Source organism: Rhipicephalus microplus, chromosome 3 (assembly GCF_043290135.1).
Source record: "Rhipicephalus microplus isolate Deutch F79 chromosome 3, USDA_Rmic, whole genome shotgun sequence".
NCBI classification, from domain to species: domain Eukaryota; kingdom Metazoa; phylum Arthropoda; class Arachnida; order Ixodida; family Ixodidae; genus Rhipicephalus; species Rhipicephalus microplus.
In genome coordinates, this window is record NC_134702.1 from 134651613 (window position 1) to 134665387 (window position 13775).

The 13775-nt window shown below is 47.2% G+C and overlaps 1 protein-coding gene across 8 annotated transcripts in view; it reads left to right on the plus strand.

Annotated features, from left to right (window-relative positions):
• LOC119171581 (cholesterol transporter ABCA5-like) overlaps positions 1-13775 on the plus strand; it is a 113803-nt gene that overhangs the window by 9031 nt on the left and 90997 nt on the right. For 4 of the 8 annotated variants that reach the window (XM_037422361.2, XM_075890255.1, XM_075890256.1 and 1 more), the window contains exon 2: positions 9839-9904. The exons of 1 other annotated variant lie outside the window; for it this stretch is intronic. In XM_037422361.2, the coding sequence (XP_037278258.2) occupies positions 9839-9904 (66 nt within the window). Of the gene's footprint in view, positions 1-6703; positions 6845-9838; positions 9905-13775 lie in introns of those variants that run through there. 3 more of the 8 variants (XM_075890254.1, XM_075890259.1, XM_075890257.1) reach the window with 2 other exon arrangements.

The window sequence follows — 13775 nt, forward strand, 5'->3', positions numbered from 1 at the left end:
TGGCTATAGCACAAGGATATAGTGATTAAGCCGGCAGATAAAGGTGGTGCAGTAGTGGTAATGAACGCCGACAGTTATATTGATGAAGCCTAGAGACAACTTGATGACACCACATACTACAGGCGTCTATATGACGACCCGCAATCGGTACGTTGACGCCACAATCACGTCGCAAGCGTTTCACATCGCGATAAACTCAGCAACTTGGTTTGCAGGATTCGCCCACCACTGGCGCCTGCATTCTCATTAGCGACTTAGCGCGGCTTGGAAGGATGCCGGATCATCGGTACGCAGTTGCTGGCGGCTTTTGCACAGTGTTCTCACTGTGCAAAGCGATGTTCTTACGGCTGGTAAGGAGCGCGTTTTACCCAATGAAAACTATAAACATTCACGCCTGGCTAGGCCAAGAAGCCTTGGGGGTCGCGCGTTCCCGATGTATGTAGTAGTAGTAGTAGTAGTAGTAGTAGTAGTAGTAGTAGTAGTAGTAGTAGTAGTAGTAGTAGTAGTAGTAGGAGGAGGAGGAGGAGGAGGAGGAGGAGGAGGAAGAAGAGGAGGAGGAGGAGGATGTCACCTTTAGTTTAGTTCTTGGAATGTCCGCAAGATGGCGGTAGTTGTATATGCCGAATATATGATTAAAAGATGGGAGATGGCGGTGCTTGGAGTGTTCACTAGACGGACGGATGGACGCACGGATGGGAGAACATGGGAACAGACGGGTGCACGAATGGACGCACGCGCGGATAGACGGAAGCACGGACGGACTGACTGATGCTTCGCCCCACTCATCATCATTCACTCCGTGGATCTGCAGTAATTTTTTGTTTTGTTTTTTGTTTTTTAGCCTCCTTGTATGCACCGAAGTTTAAGAAATGGTTCGTTACCTCTGCGTAAAATTTTAAACTGCGAAGTTCCTGCTCCCAAACATGAAACCGATGCCATTCAGTAAACATTCCTACGATATCTTACAACACAGAATATCATGTCAACTTCAAAAAATGTAAGCATTACTATACAATGCTCGCTTATTTTGCACCCGGAGTGGAACCGCTAGCTCTCGACTAGCGTTCTATGTGTGATTTGCGGAAGAGTTCAGCTCAGCTACGATTCCTAATATTTCATCCTTCACTCCTGCATCCATAAGTATGTCACGGCTTTCGATAGCCTTCTACTTCAGCTAAATTTCACCGATACTTTATTGCACAAGCTCACAAACGTCATGAGCGATATTTGCACGGAAACGCTCATGGTGGACTTCATGGAGTAGCAACACGTGTGCAGAAACTCCTCCCTCGTAGCTTTGGCACAGAAAGTTGTCGCGAGGTACAATTGACGTTCCTCGTGTTTGCCGCGCAGCTTTCTTTCGACAACGGACTGCAAGTAATGATCCCGCATTAACGTAGAGCGTTTTGTCGACGACTATTGGATGGTGGTAACCAGTCTCTGACCCCGTAGGCGAGGTAGGCTTCTGTGTTCTGGGGACGGGCAGCACAGGGCCTCCTTATGTGGCGGTAAATAAAGCTCTGGGAAATGATTTAAACTCCAACCGAAAGTACGTGAAGAAACCCGACGTTTCGGAACCGACTATATAGGTTCTTTCCTCAAGGGGGACTGTGACTACGTATCAGCGGCGTCTTCAAAGCACTCGCGGGGCGGTTAATGAACCCTCCCCCCCTCTCTCTCCCGTTTTGTCGTGGAGCGCAGTCCGTGTGTATACACTGGGGAAAGGGTTCTGAGAGAGCGGTTGATGTTTTGGGACGTTCGCTCCATATGCCATGCCTCGAGCAGTATGTAACTGGTGCAGAAGGCTACTACCGTACTCTTTTGCAATTTCCTGCAAAAGTCTACTCGTGCAGCGCCGCCATGCGGAAGCGGCGAGTGGAGGCGGAGCGCGCTCTCGACGGCCTGCACAGAACGTTTGCCGTGGCACTGAAAAAAAAAATAGAGGATGCGCTGACCGGGTCCATGTTTCGTGAGGAATTCGGGGCACAGTGTAAACGCCACCACTTCAAAGACGTTCTTTACATTGTTGTCGTGTTGCTTAAAGGATGAAATTGAAATTTGATTTCATTTCTTTCAACGATCTTGCTTGAGCAAATTGTAATAAAAACTAGTTGAATAGGTGACCAAACGCTGCAGTGTAACCAGATAAAGCACGGAGGCTTTTCCGAATGACTGAAAGTAACGGTCTCCCTTAACTTTCGCTGTACTGGGCAGCAGCCTGTAACGTTCTTGCAACGGACGAGTCTATAGGTCTATGGACATGCTACGGACTTGGACACTTTAGTTTAAATATGTAGTGTATGTTGTGCTTTGTCTTTTGTTTGTTATTGTACCTGTTATACAGACGCTTGTCGCTTAGGTTTGTTTCGTCCTATGAAAGAATAAACTTTTTCTAAACAGGTCTTTTGAGGCATAAACTGTGACTAAATTTTTGGGGACGGCTTCAAGCTCTCCCATAGTTGAGTACCAGGTACTCATTATATATATGTATATATATCATATATAGTATATAGTATAGTATAGTATATATATATATATATATATATGTATATAGTCAGGTTATATATATATATATATACCCTGACTATAGATACGTCAATAGCAACATTCCCATTAGTAGGCCTTCGTAATGCTGAACAGCTGTTCTCTAATAATTGCGTTTTAGGGGCGAAGCTCCTTAAAACGGCACTTGTTCGTCCCTCGTAGTAGTCGTAGTGTGTAACCAGTCTTAGATTTTGACCTCAAAGAAGGTGCCGGTGGGAGATTTCTTCTGTGCGTTCTTGAACAATAAAAAAAATCGCAGCGTGCGCGTTAACTGAAAGCCGAATTCTCCTGTCTCTCATTACCCCTTAGCAGCCATTGGCATGTACATTGAGGACTATCTGACAAGAAAGGGTTGCTACGTTATACTCGCTGGGTGTAACCTCTTTGGCTTTAGAAAGGTTTAGCGAACGTTGGGCCACAGTGCCATGAATGCAGTGAACTAGTATATACCACGCACTCGAGGTGGTTAAAGGTGAGAAGTAGACACGAAGCACAAGCCGTAAGAAAGTGTGCGTGTGCCTCCTCTCGTTCAGTCCTTGGAATATCCGCTGGATCACGGTGCTTCTACATGAGGATTATATGATGACAATATGCGAGATGGTAGCATTTGGAGTGTTGAATAGGTGGACGAACGGACACACAGACAGATGCATAGACGGACGCACGGATGGCTGCACGGACGGATGGACGCATGGACGGACGCAGGAGCGGATGCATGGACGAACGCAGGGACGGAAGCACAGATGGACGTGCGGACGCATGAACAGACGCACGCACGGACGGGCGGAAGCAAGAACTAATGGACGGACGGATGCTTCGCCCCACTCTCCATCATTCACTCCGTGGATATGTTGCCATTTTTTATTTATTTAATAATTGAATCATGCGTTCAAATATACTTTTAAAAAACGAGCGTGGGGTCTGAGCTCGAGCAATCGCATTGTTGTGTTCAGTCTCTTTTTTGCCACCTTTTTTCGATTTCCATGCGGTGAAAGATAAAAAGCTTTTGAAACAGTTCATTGCGCTATACTCAACTGTTAACTCAGTTATATCACGTTCTAAAGCTAAATCTCAAGTGGGGCGCTTGCAAGGGGTGTCCTCCCAAACATGAACACAAGAAAAGTCCTAACTCTGTTGACCCCTCCCCCACAATTTACGCCAACTATACTGCTTTTATACTAGCTGCGTACTAGGACACGTATGTTTAATAACAAATATAACTATTTATTGGATGCTGAAGTGATGTTTTAGACTTCAGGAGTCGTTAGGAACGTGCATCTGCACGGAAAACACTAATAGCAACCCAAAGCTATAGCATTTTTTTTCTGCTCGAAAAAGCAAAATATTGCTTCCATCACTGTGCTCATAAAAGAAGACGGTGAGAAGAAACACACCTCAAGATTATAATCACTGACTAACAACTGAATTTACTTGCATCAAACCTTGCCTTTCCAGCAGCGCGTGTCTTCATTCGTGGTTAATTATAACAAAAAAGGTCAGCCAGTTTGTCATTGGTAAAAAACACCTGCTATAAAGAAGCACATTGGCATATTACGGCCATCTTTAAATCCTACTATCTGCATGTATGTCATTTAGCCGAATTGTCGACATCACAGCAGTGTTTTGATGCTGTCAAAACCTATACCTGAGCTGTAAGCCGGGTCAATTGGTCTTGACTCATCTTGAAGTGACTTGAAAGTTGTTTAACAGGCAGATATCAGGAAACAAAAGGGTCCCTAATCTGTTTGCGTCTTGGCGTGACTTCTAGCAATTTGTTTCAACAAGCCTGTTTTGTTGGCCCTTAATAATATCTTTTAGCTGCGAAATAGCAAATACACGGAGCAACAAAATATACAACGCTAACCGTACTGTCGCTATGTGTTTCTTTGCTCTCTGTATGTGTTATTTCGCGGCTAAAATATGTTATTAAAATTTCGCTCTCGTTATCGCTCATTAAGGTAGACGGCTAACCGATGCACTTTTTATTGTTTTCGTTCATGTAGCAAGTCTGCAGAATGACTTTTTCTACATGGCACTGCGTCTATATATTGTCACCACATTGTTAAACACTAGCTTGCACTCATGTTTCGTTCAATGTGCCGCGGGGTTTGAAGATACGTTACATTTTTTTCTTATTTTCGCTGGCGGACTCGTAATGTCGCATTGGCCCACTTTCCAGTTTGTCCGATATGAGTATACTGGAGCATGGCAGAGGGATCTGTGATACAATACAGTCTCAGACGCGCACACGCTTGCTTGTATATTGCACGCACTGACTGAGTCTCCGTTTCCTATGAGTGTTTTCTTGCCGTCCCAATAGTATTTTGCACCACACAAATCAATTCAAGGCGAAACAATACCGCCATAGCATCAATACGTTACTTTTAGGCTGTTTTATATACGCAATATATAGCTATTGAGGTCTCATTAGCTAAAACCTAGCAACGACCTAGAAGAAACCTACCAACAATCGGCATCACACACACACACACACACACACACACACACACACACACACACACACACACACACACACACACACACACACACACACACACATATATATATATATATAGTGCGAGTTCCACCTTTTGTTTATTTTTTTCGAGCAAGTATATCCGACCTCTTGAGGCATGCTCGTGCGTATTTCTGTGTGTTAGAGTTTTATACACGAACAAAGTGTATTATTTTCGGGAGGCCCGCTACGTGTTAAAGTGCGTACCGAAGGACCGAACAACGTGCATCCATCCAGGGGAGATGGGAGCACGAGCCTCCAGACCACCTGCCTGGCTACCTATATACTGCTGATAATCATAACAATGAATGAATTAATGCAAAACATATCGCGGAATCTCCTCCAGCAGCTGTGATGCGTAAGCGGGTAGTTTTATCGCAGGCTGCAGCTTTCTCTATCTCCGAGCGTTGTTTTAGGGCAGCATAGAACTGTGCCATGCCGTCCTTTGATAGCGTCATGGAATGGCGCCCCATACACCAGCAGCGCTTCGCGACTACCAAAACGTGCATTTGGCACGTTTTTGCAACGTACAGGCCTTCCTGACGTCCACAACGCTCCATGTCAGCATGACGTCTTGCACTACATACATAGAGGGATTTTGACTGCGTAACAGCGTAAGCATTTCTACGCCGACTCTACGCGAAAACTGCCTGTCTCTCCACTCCTTTTTTATGCGAGATCGAGCATCACTGTTCGTGTAGGAATGTATAAGATGACGAAATAGTTAAGCTAGGTCCTAAGGTGCATAATGTCTACGTTTAAGTACCTATTATGAAGAACGGATGGATCAACGGACTGGTGGACGGACGCATGGACAGGCGGATGCCGCAGGTGGACTTTTTACAGCTGTGTAGAAGGTGTTGTGACACGGGTGTGGACGCCGGGATGTCGCTGGACGCCGGACAATCAAGGCTAACTTCTCAGGAGTTTCCCTTGTAAAACTTGGATGTCAGTTGAGCCTCGCCTTCGAGAGTATAAAACACGAAATCGCAGTCGGACCCAGTTCGCATCGACAGCCTCGACTCTCTTCAGTTCTCGGTGGAGCTAAGACGTGCCCACGTCGTGCCGCTAGGCGAATAACGTTTTCGCACGTGTCGATTGGCCCTTTCAAACTATCCTCGGTTACGTGGTTAAATGGCCTTTCTGTAGCCGCTTAGTTTTCCGGGTTTCGTTGATGTCACAGGGACAGAGAGGAGAATAAGAAAATCTAGAAGCTCAAAATGCCGTATAGAAACGGTTCAGTCTTTCCATATCATCGTATTTCGCTCCCATTCCCCGCCTGTTACAGTAGCATACCCATGCTCCGACGCGTAAACTCAAGCTGTATCACAATATGAGCAACGTTCTCCTAACCACGTGCAATGTGTCTTCAAAAGCAACCTTGCGGCCACGAAGAAAAAGAAAAAAAAAAGTCCCGACCTGGCTTCGCGCACGCACTCCGTCCGATCGGTTCCGTATCTTCATTCTTTGTCTGTGCTTCATTTTATCTCCTTTCAGCATTTTACACATTCTATACAGGTAAACTCTCGCACGAAGAGAGCAAAGGAGAGAGAGAAAGACAGTACTGGGGGCACAGCGTTTTCTTACGCATTGCGTCAGCATCCGCTTGATGTGTATTGTAAACACGCAGCGCGTACGAATTGAGCTGTCATCCGTTACATGCCGCAGAAATGCGGAGGCAGCTGCTGCGATCGCCGGGCGCCCATGGACGAGTGCGCGACGAACGAGGAGTTTGAGCCGCTATTGTTCGCGCACCGCAACGAGTCACAGGATCCAGGCTTCAAGGTGCAGTTTGTATAGGCACGTATACGCGTTAAGGAAATGTTCTGTAAACATTTATATCGACAAATCGGATGTGTTTCAGAGAGAAGACACTCTATACGTACAGCCACGAAAAAACATAGAGCCGAATGATATGCGATCGGAGATATGCTGAGTAATGCGTTGCTGTCTGTTGACCGTTGGCCGTTTGCCTCCGTGATTCCTGCCATGTAGACGGTGTATCGTGTTGGCTTTTGCCAGACGACTGTTCTCGCGTCATCGCTCCTCATCGCGACCGACAGTCGGTGTTTTTATCTTGTGTGTTGGTGTTGTGTGTTTTACCCCCTTGCGTTTCGGGACCTCCAGTCGCTGTCGACGTTGCTTTGTTTTGCGGATCGCTACAAATAACTGCTGAACGCAGTTTTTTTTTTTCGGAAGAAAATTAACGCACTAACAAAGTGGAATGACTGCACGTTTTGAACTCGCGTCACACTATTTTTATGTAGCAATTCGTCAGTGTATTCGAGAGGATTTCGTCCACCGTTGTGTGCATTTACCCGGTTGTTTTCTTTTTTAGTATATTATCTCGCCGAAAAATGATGCCATGAAAGTGATGGGCTGCTAAATGACAATATGAGTGCACACGTCTCGTCTGAAAAACTGTGATATCTTCCGTGCATACTGCCAGATAATTCTAAGTAATTCTTTTTGTTCATTTATTAGCCGAACTCTGCATGTTTGCATTACGTTTCTGAAGGTCTAGAAAACTCGTGGACACGCACACGAACGCACACATGCACACACGCACTCACACACGCACGCACACTCACACACACACACACGCGCACACACACGCGCACGCACACACACACGCACGCACGCACACGCGCACACACACAGGCACGCACACGCACACACACACGTGCACACACGTGCACACACACGCACGCACGCACACGCACGCACACACGCACGCACATGCCCACACACGCACGCACACGCACACACACAAACACGCGCACGCACACACACACACGCTCAGACGCACGCACACACGCACGTACACGCGCGCACACACACACACGCACGCACGCACACTCGCACACACACGCGCGCACGCACGCACGCACACACGCACGCACACACGCATGCACGCACACGAACGCACACATGCACACACGCACGCACACACGCACACTCACACACACACACACGCACACACACGCGCACGCACACACACACACACACGTGCACACACACGCACGCACGCACACGCACGCACACACGCACGCACATGCCCACACACGCACGCACGCACACGCACACACACAAACACGCGCACGCACACACACACACGCTCAGACGCACGCACACACGCACGTACACGCGCGCACACACACACACACGCACGCACGCACGCACACCCGCACACACACTCGCATGCCCACACACATGCGTGCACACACACACGCATGCACGCACACGAACGCACACATGCACACACGCACGCACACGCACACACACACGTGCACGCACACACACGCACACGCGCACACACACACGCACACACACGCACTCACACACACGTACGCACGCACGCACGCACACGCGTGCGAACAGCGCTGGCAATGAAATTATGCGTTTCACATTAACGCGTGTGATAAAAAACATGACAGACCAGCATGTCACGTGAATTTTGTGATGACCTGTCAACAATGTTCATCACGTCGTACCCTTGTACCCTCCAATGTCTATTCTCGTCCCAACCAAGGGAAGGCAATGGCAACGAGAACATACATACATACATACATACATACATACATACATACATACATACATACATACATACATACATACATACATACATACATACATACATACATACACACACACATACATACATACATACATACATACATACATACATACATACATACATACATACATACATACATACATACATACATACATACATACATACATACATAGATAGATAGATAGATAGATAGATAGATAGATAGATAGATAGATAGATAGATAGATAGATAGATAGATAGATAGATAGATAGATAGATAGATAGATAGATAAAAATCACTGTCCAAGCATTCCGTACAAATAGTTAACCAGTGAAAGCTAAAACGTGTGGCTCTGGTGGTAAGTACTGGGTTCCACCCGACGTGGCACTGAAGCCTTTCAGAATTATTGGTTACACTTTCGTGCTTGTTAATCAGGTTAGACACACGTTTGATTTGGGTTTATTACAGTGTTTATTTCACGCGCCACACATTGCGCCCGGTATTATCACGGTCATGGAGGAATGTAATGAGCGGTTGAATGCGTTCGGCAATGCGTTCGTTTGTAGTGGTTGTTCTGGAACCACGGGTGGTCACAGACGTCACAGCTGAAGCCAATATGCCGCTGGAGAAACTCCCGCCGAAATCGGGCTTCCGCGTCCCGGTGAACGCATTCCCGCAATCGGCACGTTGACGCCGCAACCACGTCGCAAGCGTTTCACATCGCGATGAACTCGGCGGCTTGGTTTGCAGGATTCGCCCGCCACCGGCGCCTGCATTCACATCAGCGACTTAGCGCGGCTTGGAAGGTTGCCGGATCATCGGTACGCAGTTGCTGCCGGCTCCCGGGTGTGTTTTTGTGCCCAGACTGCACCATCAGCACGGCGAATGCGAGTTCTCACGTTTCCATTTTCGGCGCTCTTCTAAAGTTGTCCATGGCATACCCATGTGGAAGGTTTCAGGAGAAATTGCAGTGTGGCGCGTGCGCTCGGAGCTTCGGCTGCGACAAGATTCGCGACGTCACTCCCAACTCAGCCAATGGCGTGCGTGCTTGGTACGACGCTGCGAACGACGGAACTGATAACACAGCCAATGGTGACCGCTCGTGACACTGCTTCCCGACGGATTTTCCGATTTCTCCTAGCCGCATACAACTCCCGCTGTAAAAAAAAAAGAAAAAGGAGAACAAACCTTATAACAGATTTCTCGGGGTTGTTTTCGCAGGCCCGAGTTCGTGAAAATGGATCAGCGACGACTCCCAACGGAGAACCTAGGCCAAGCGGGGAAAACGTAAGCGTTTCTCGCTTTTTTCCGCGAGTGCGAAGTACGTTGTCTCGTAAGCGTATACATGATGACCTGAAAACTTCATGTATGCCATTGTCATTGCATACGTCATCATGACGTGTAGACGTGTATACATGTGCGTCGGAAGCGGGGGCGTGGTGGGGTGAAGACTCCCTTCGAATCATTCCACCCCACCGTCTGATGTGCCGTGACAGATTGACGTGACCAACGCCTCCTAGAAAAAGTATGCCTGGAACGTCGCTCTCTTTTCAATTGGGAGCCTCCTGCCAGCACGAAATCTCGGAGGACATGCCTCTTGCCTTGTGTTGCGACCAGCCGCCGCGTGAGACTGCTCACCTCCGTACCGCTCAGTCACGTGACATAACAGTACCGCTCTGTCACGTAACATCACGGCTGCTCAAAGACAACTTTGAGAGCATTGCCGTGTTCGCAGGGGGTGGCTGTCGGAGACACTTGCCTTCATACCGAAGGAGGAGGGTAAAATCAGAGGGTAGGGCAGTGCGTTCGCGGCTCACGCTCCAAGCATAATTTTTTTAGGAGGCGTTGACGTGACACTTCCGACAAGGTAAAACAATGCGGCACCTCCAGCCCCGAACTGATTCGTAAAAATCCCTTTCAACCGTGTGTGGTATCTGTTGGATCTTTTTTTTTTCGGTATACGTATATTTGAGAAATGCCTCTAATAATAACTAGATACGTAACAGCGTTGCCAACCTAATGCATTGTCGAGAATCGGCGTTGTCCAAGTATATGGCGTAGCCACAACTGTTAGATAAGCACCACAGTAATGGCCGTGTAGTGCAATACGCACATTATCGTGAGTTCTGGAAGGAAAGGGTATGAAGCCTCGCGGATGTACGAAGCCGTTGCCCTAACCTGGGTCACGATATGTAGCAGCACATTCATGTGATTGTACCACGTATACTTCGCTGTAGAGCAAGATGCTCCTTCCGGTGAGACTGCCGGCCTGTTGCATTCGTCGCAGAATTGTAGGGCTGCAGCTAGACCCTGGACTAGCTATCCGGTTTGAAGTGCAACTATGTCCCACTTTTCCCCTCACTAACTGCACCACGAGCCCGCTCCCCTATGCAAGGGCGGATCCAGCCACTTATTTTAGGGCAAGGCCGACAGTGACATTAGAGAGGGGGTCGTGGTCACGACTTTTTTGTTTTTACCAGCAGAAAAGACCCCCTTTCTTTAATTAAATGTATTTCATAGCATTAATACTGTTAATGTGCGCTCCTACCTATTAGTCCTAATTGGTGATAGGATGTGGACTTCAAGCACTGAAGTGAGGGGGGGATGTGCTGACACAGAGTTCTTTGGGGGCCCGTACCGCACACCCTCTGAATCCGCCACTGCCTTTGGGATACTAAGTAGCCAGTTTTCGTGCCAGTTGAAATTGGCGTTAACTTACTCATAATCTGGCAGTTGTAATTGGTGAGATGCAGTCGAAACTGAGAAAGCCGGTCACGTTTTAAGGGTAGCTTTTATTTATTCTTGTATTGTAACAGTGTGCCCGCAAGACGATGTCTCTTCAATTTTATATATAGGGGCTTTGGATGATGAACGAGGGAATTTGAAGCTGGAAATATTTATGTGGTGTGTTTGTGTTTTCCAACTAAACCAGATGTCCGAGAGCTACAACCAGTTTCCCTAATCGTAACGCGAGATGTTACACGAGAATGGACGAAAGTGTGATAAACAGACTGGAGTTTATCAATTCCGAAGCTCGGACGAGTTCTAATTGATGCGCTTATTGCAAAGCCCATTTTTCTGCATGCCGTAAATAACTTGCTAGATCGTTAATTATTCTCAAATATAAGAGCGCACTGAGAATAGATTACTTTGGTTATGAGCCTACATGTGTTGAAAAATACGGTGCCTTTGATGCAGACAGTTCGATAACTGCTGGAATAAAAAGTAATCATTAAAGTGAAACTGAATAGCAAAACAATTTTTCGCGTATTAGTAAAGTGCAACTTGGCAATTCCGAAAACACCACCACGACGCGTCACTTGGTTAACGAGAAAACGCGCAAAAATACGGGTGGAGAGGCCACCTTGAGATTTCCGAACCCAACACCGTGACGTCACATATTTTCAAGGCGCTTACTGTGCTCTACGTAGTTTCAAATCTATAAACATGAAGCAAATTGTCATCTGCAGTGGGTGCCATATAGACCTGGCATGGGAAGTTCCAGAAAATTTTATTGAAACTTGTCGCGAAACTACGAAAAATATATTCTGAAATTTTCGACGTTAGCGCAGAGATTCCGGCACGTCATTTGAAACTAAAACATTAACCTTGATTTTATGTGCTAATAATCAACTTGTGTTAGTGAAACATGCGACATTAGAGTTCTCAAATTGCAGTTATAGTCAACCTAAGTCAAGTGATTGTTTCTCTTCAGTGTCCCTTTTGGAGGCTCCAAAAGTGGACCATTAGTGCCATGGCTTTCTAAATAAACAAAACTGCATGGTTGATATTGTGAGGGTCTCTTTTTAATCAATGAACAATGAAGCTGCTGTTGTGTCATGTACAAATGTGTTGTAATCCAGTCCACAACACTAATAACAGCATGTTCTGTTGAAAGACCCACGCGGAAGTCGAACTGTGACACAGATGGTATGCTAAGTTTCGCGAAGTAACAAGGGAAACAAATTTCGATTAATGTTTTCACTACTTTGCTGGAAAACGAGGGTATATAAATCAGCCTGTAATTTTGTATCATGTGAGGCCGCCTTTTTTTTAGTGTGGGAATTACTTCAGCGATTATAGGTATACCTGTGGTAAAAATTCAGTGGTAATTTTTACCACCAGTTCCTGTGGTAAAAATTAAGTCGACTTACTGGATTATGTGGTGACTTCACCTGTTACGTCTTGCACGCCTCACTGCATGTACGATTAGTCCCACCTATGCTGTCGCCCCCCCCCCCCTCCCCGCTTCCCGCCTCGAGCAAATGGAAAACCTATATGCGTCTGTGTGCGGTTCACCACCCTGAACGGTGATAGGAAGAAATCTACAGTTCAAAGCCACAGCTATAAACGATTAGCGTCTAATGTGCGTCTTATCTGCGCCTTCTGCACGTATATGTTGATGTAACAAACGTTGAAAGCTTTTGATGTTCACGAAGTTGTTAATGTAATTGATGCGGTTTTAGTTGCGGTTCAGAGTTACACGGCTCTCCATAGTTTCCATCGGAAATGCGGCCGCCGAGGTCGGTATTTGATCCCGCGACCCTCGGTTGAGCAGGGAGGCACCATGCGCAACCACTAGATCACCGTGGTGGTTTCGGCCCGCCTTCGACCGAGTGAGGACGTCATGTGACGTCGTCATCATGTGAGCACACGTTACGTGATGTCACAATGGCGTTACTATGACGTCACCAATTCTGGCGCTACGCGACGCCACTGCGTGACTATTTTTCGCATCGCTCGTTTTGACGCCGACTCCACGGGATGCTTACGCTCAATTCTCACGTTCGATCATGCATCTAAAATTTTGGGCTTAACGTAGAGTTGCCTCCTAATTCGTTATACCATCACCGAACACCCAGTGCGTCTGAGCCGACGCACCTCTACTCGGATCCGCCGACGTCACGCGCCTTGAGGGACGAGCGAAGAAACCGTGTTTGGGTCGGACGGTTTTCGAGGTCACCGTCCCGACGGCGCCAATCTCCCCTTCTCCTTCGCGGCTTTCGCCACCGTCCCTTCCCCGGCGGGGAGTCTGTTGCCCCGCTTTTCCCGAAATACAAGGCCGCCAGCACACGGCGTCAACCGATCGATGATACAGAAAGGCCAAGCTGGGGAGGAGGAGGCGCAGTCCTCGAAGCAGAGAGGGAAAGAGCGCAGA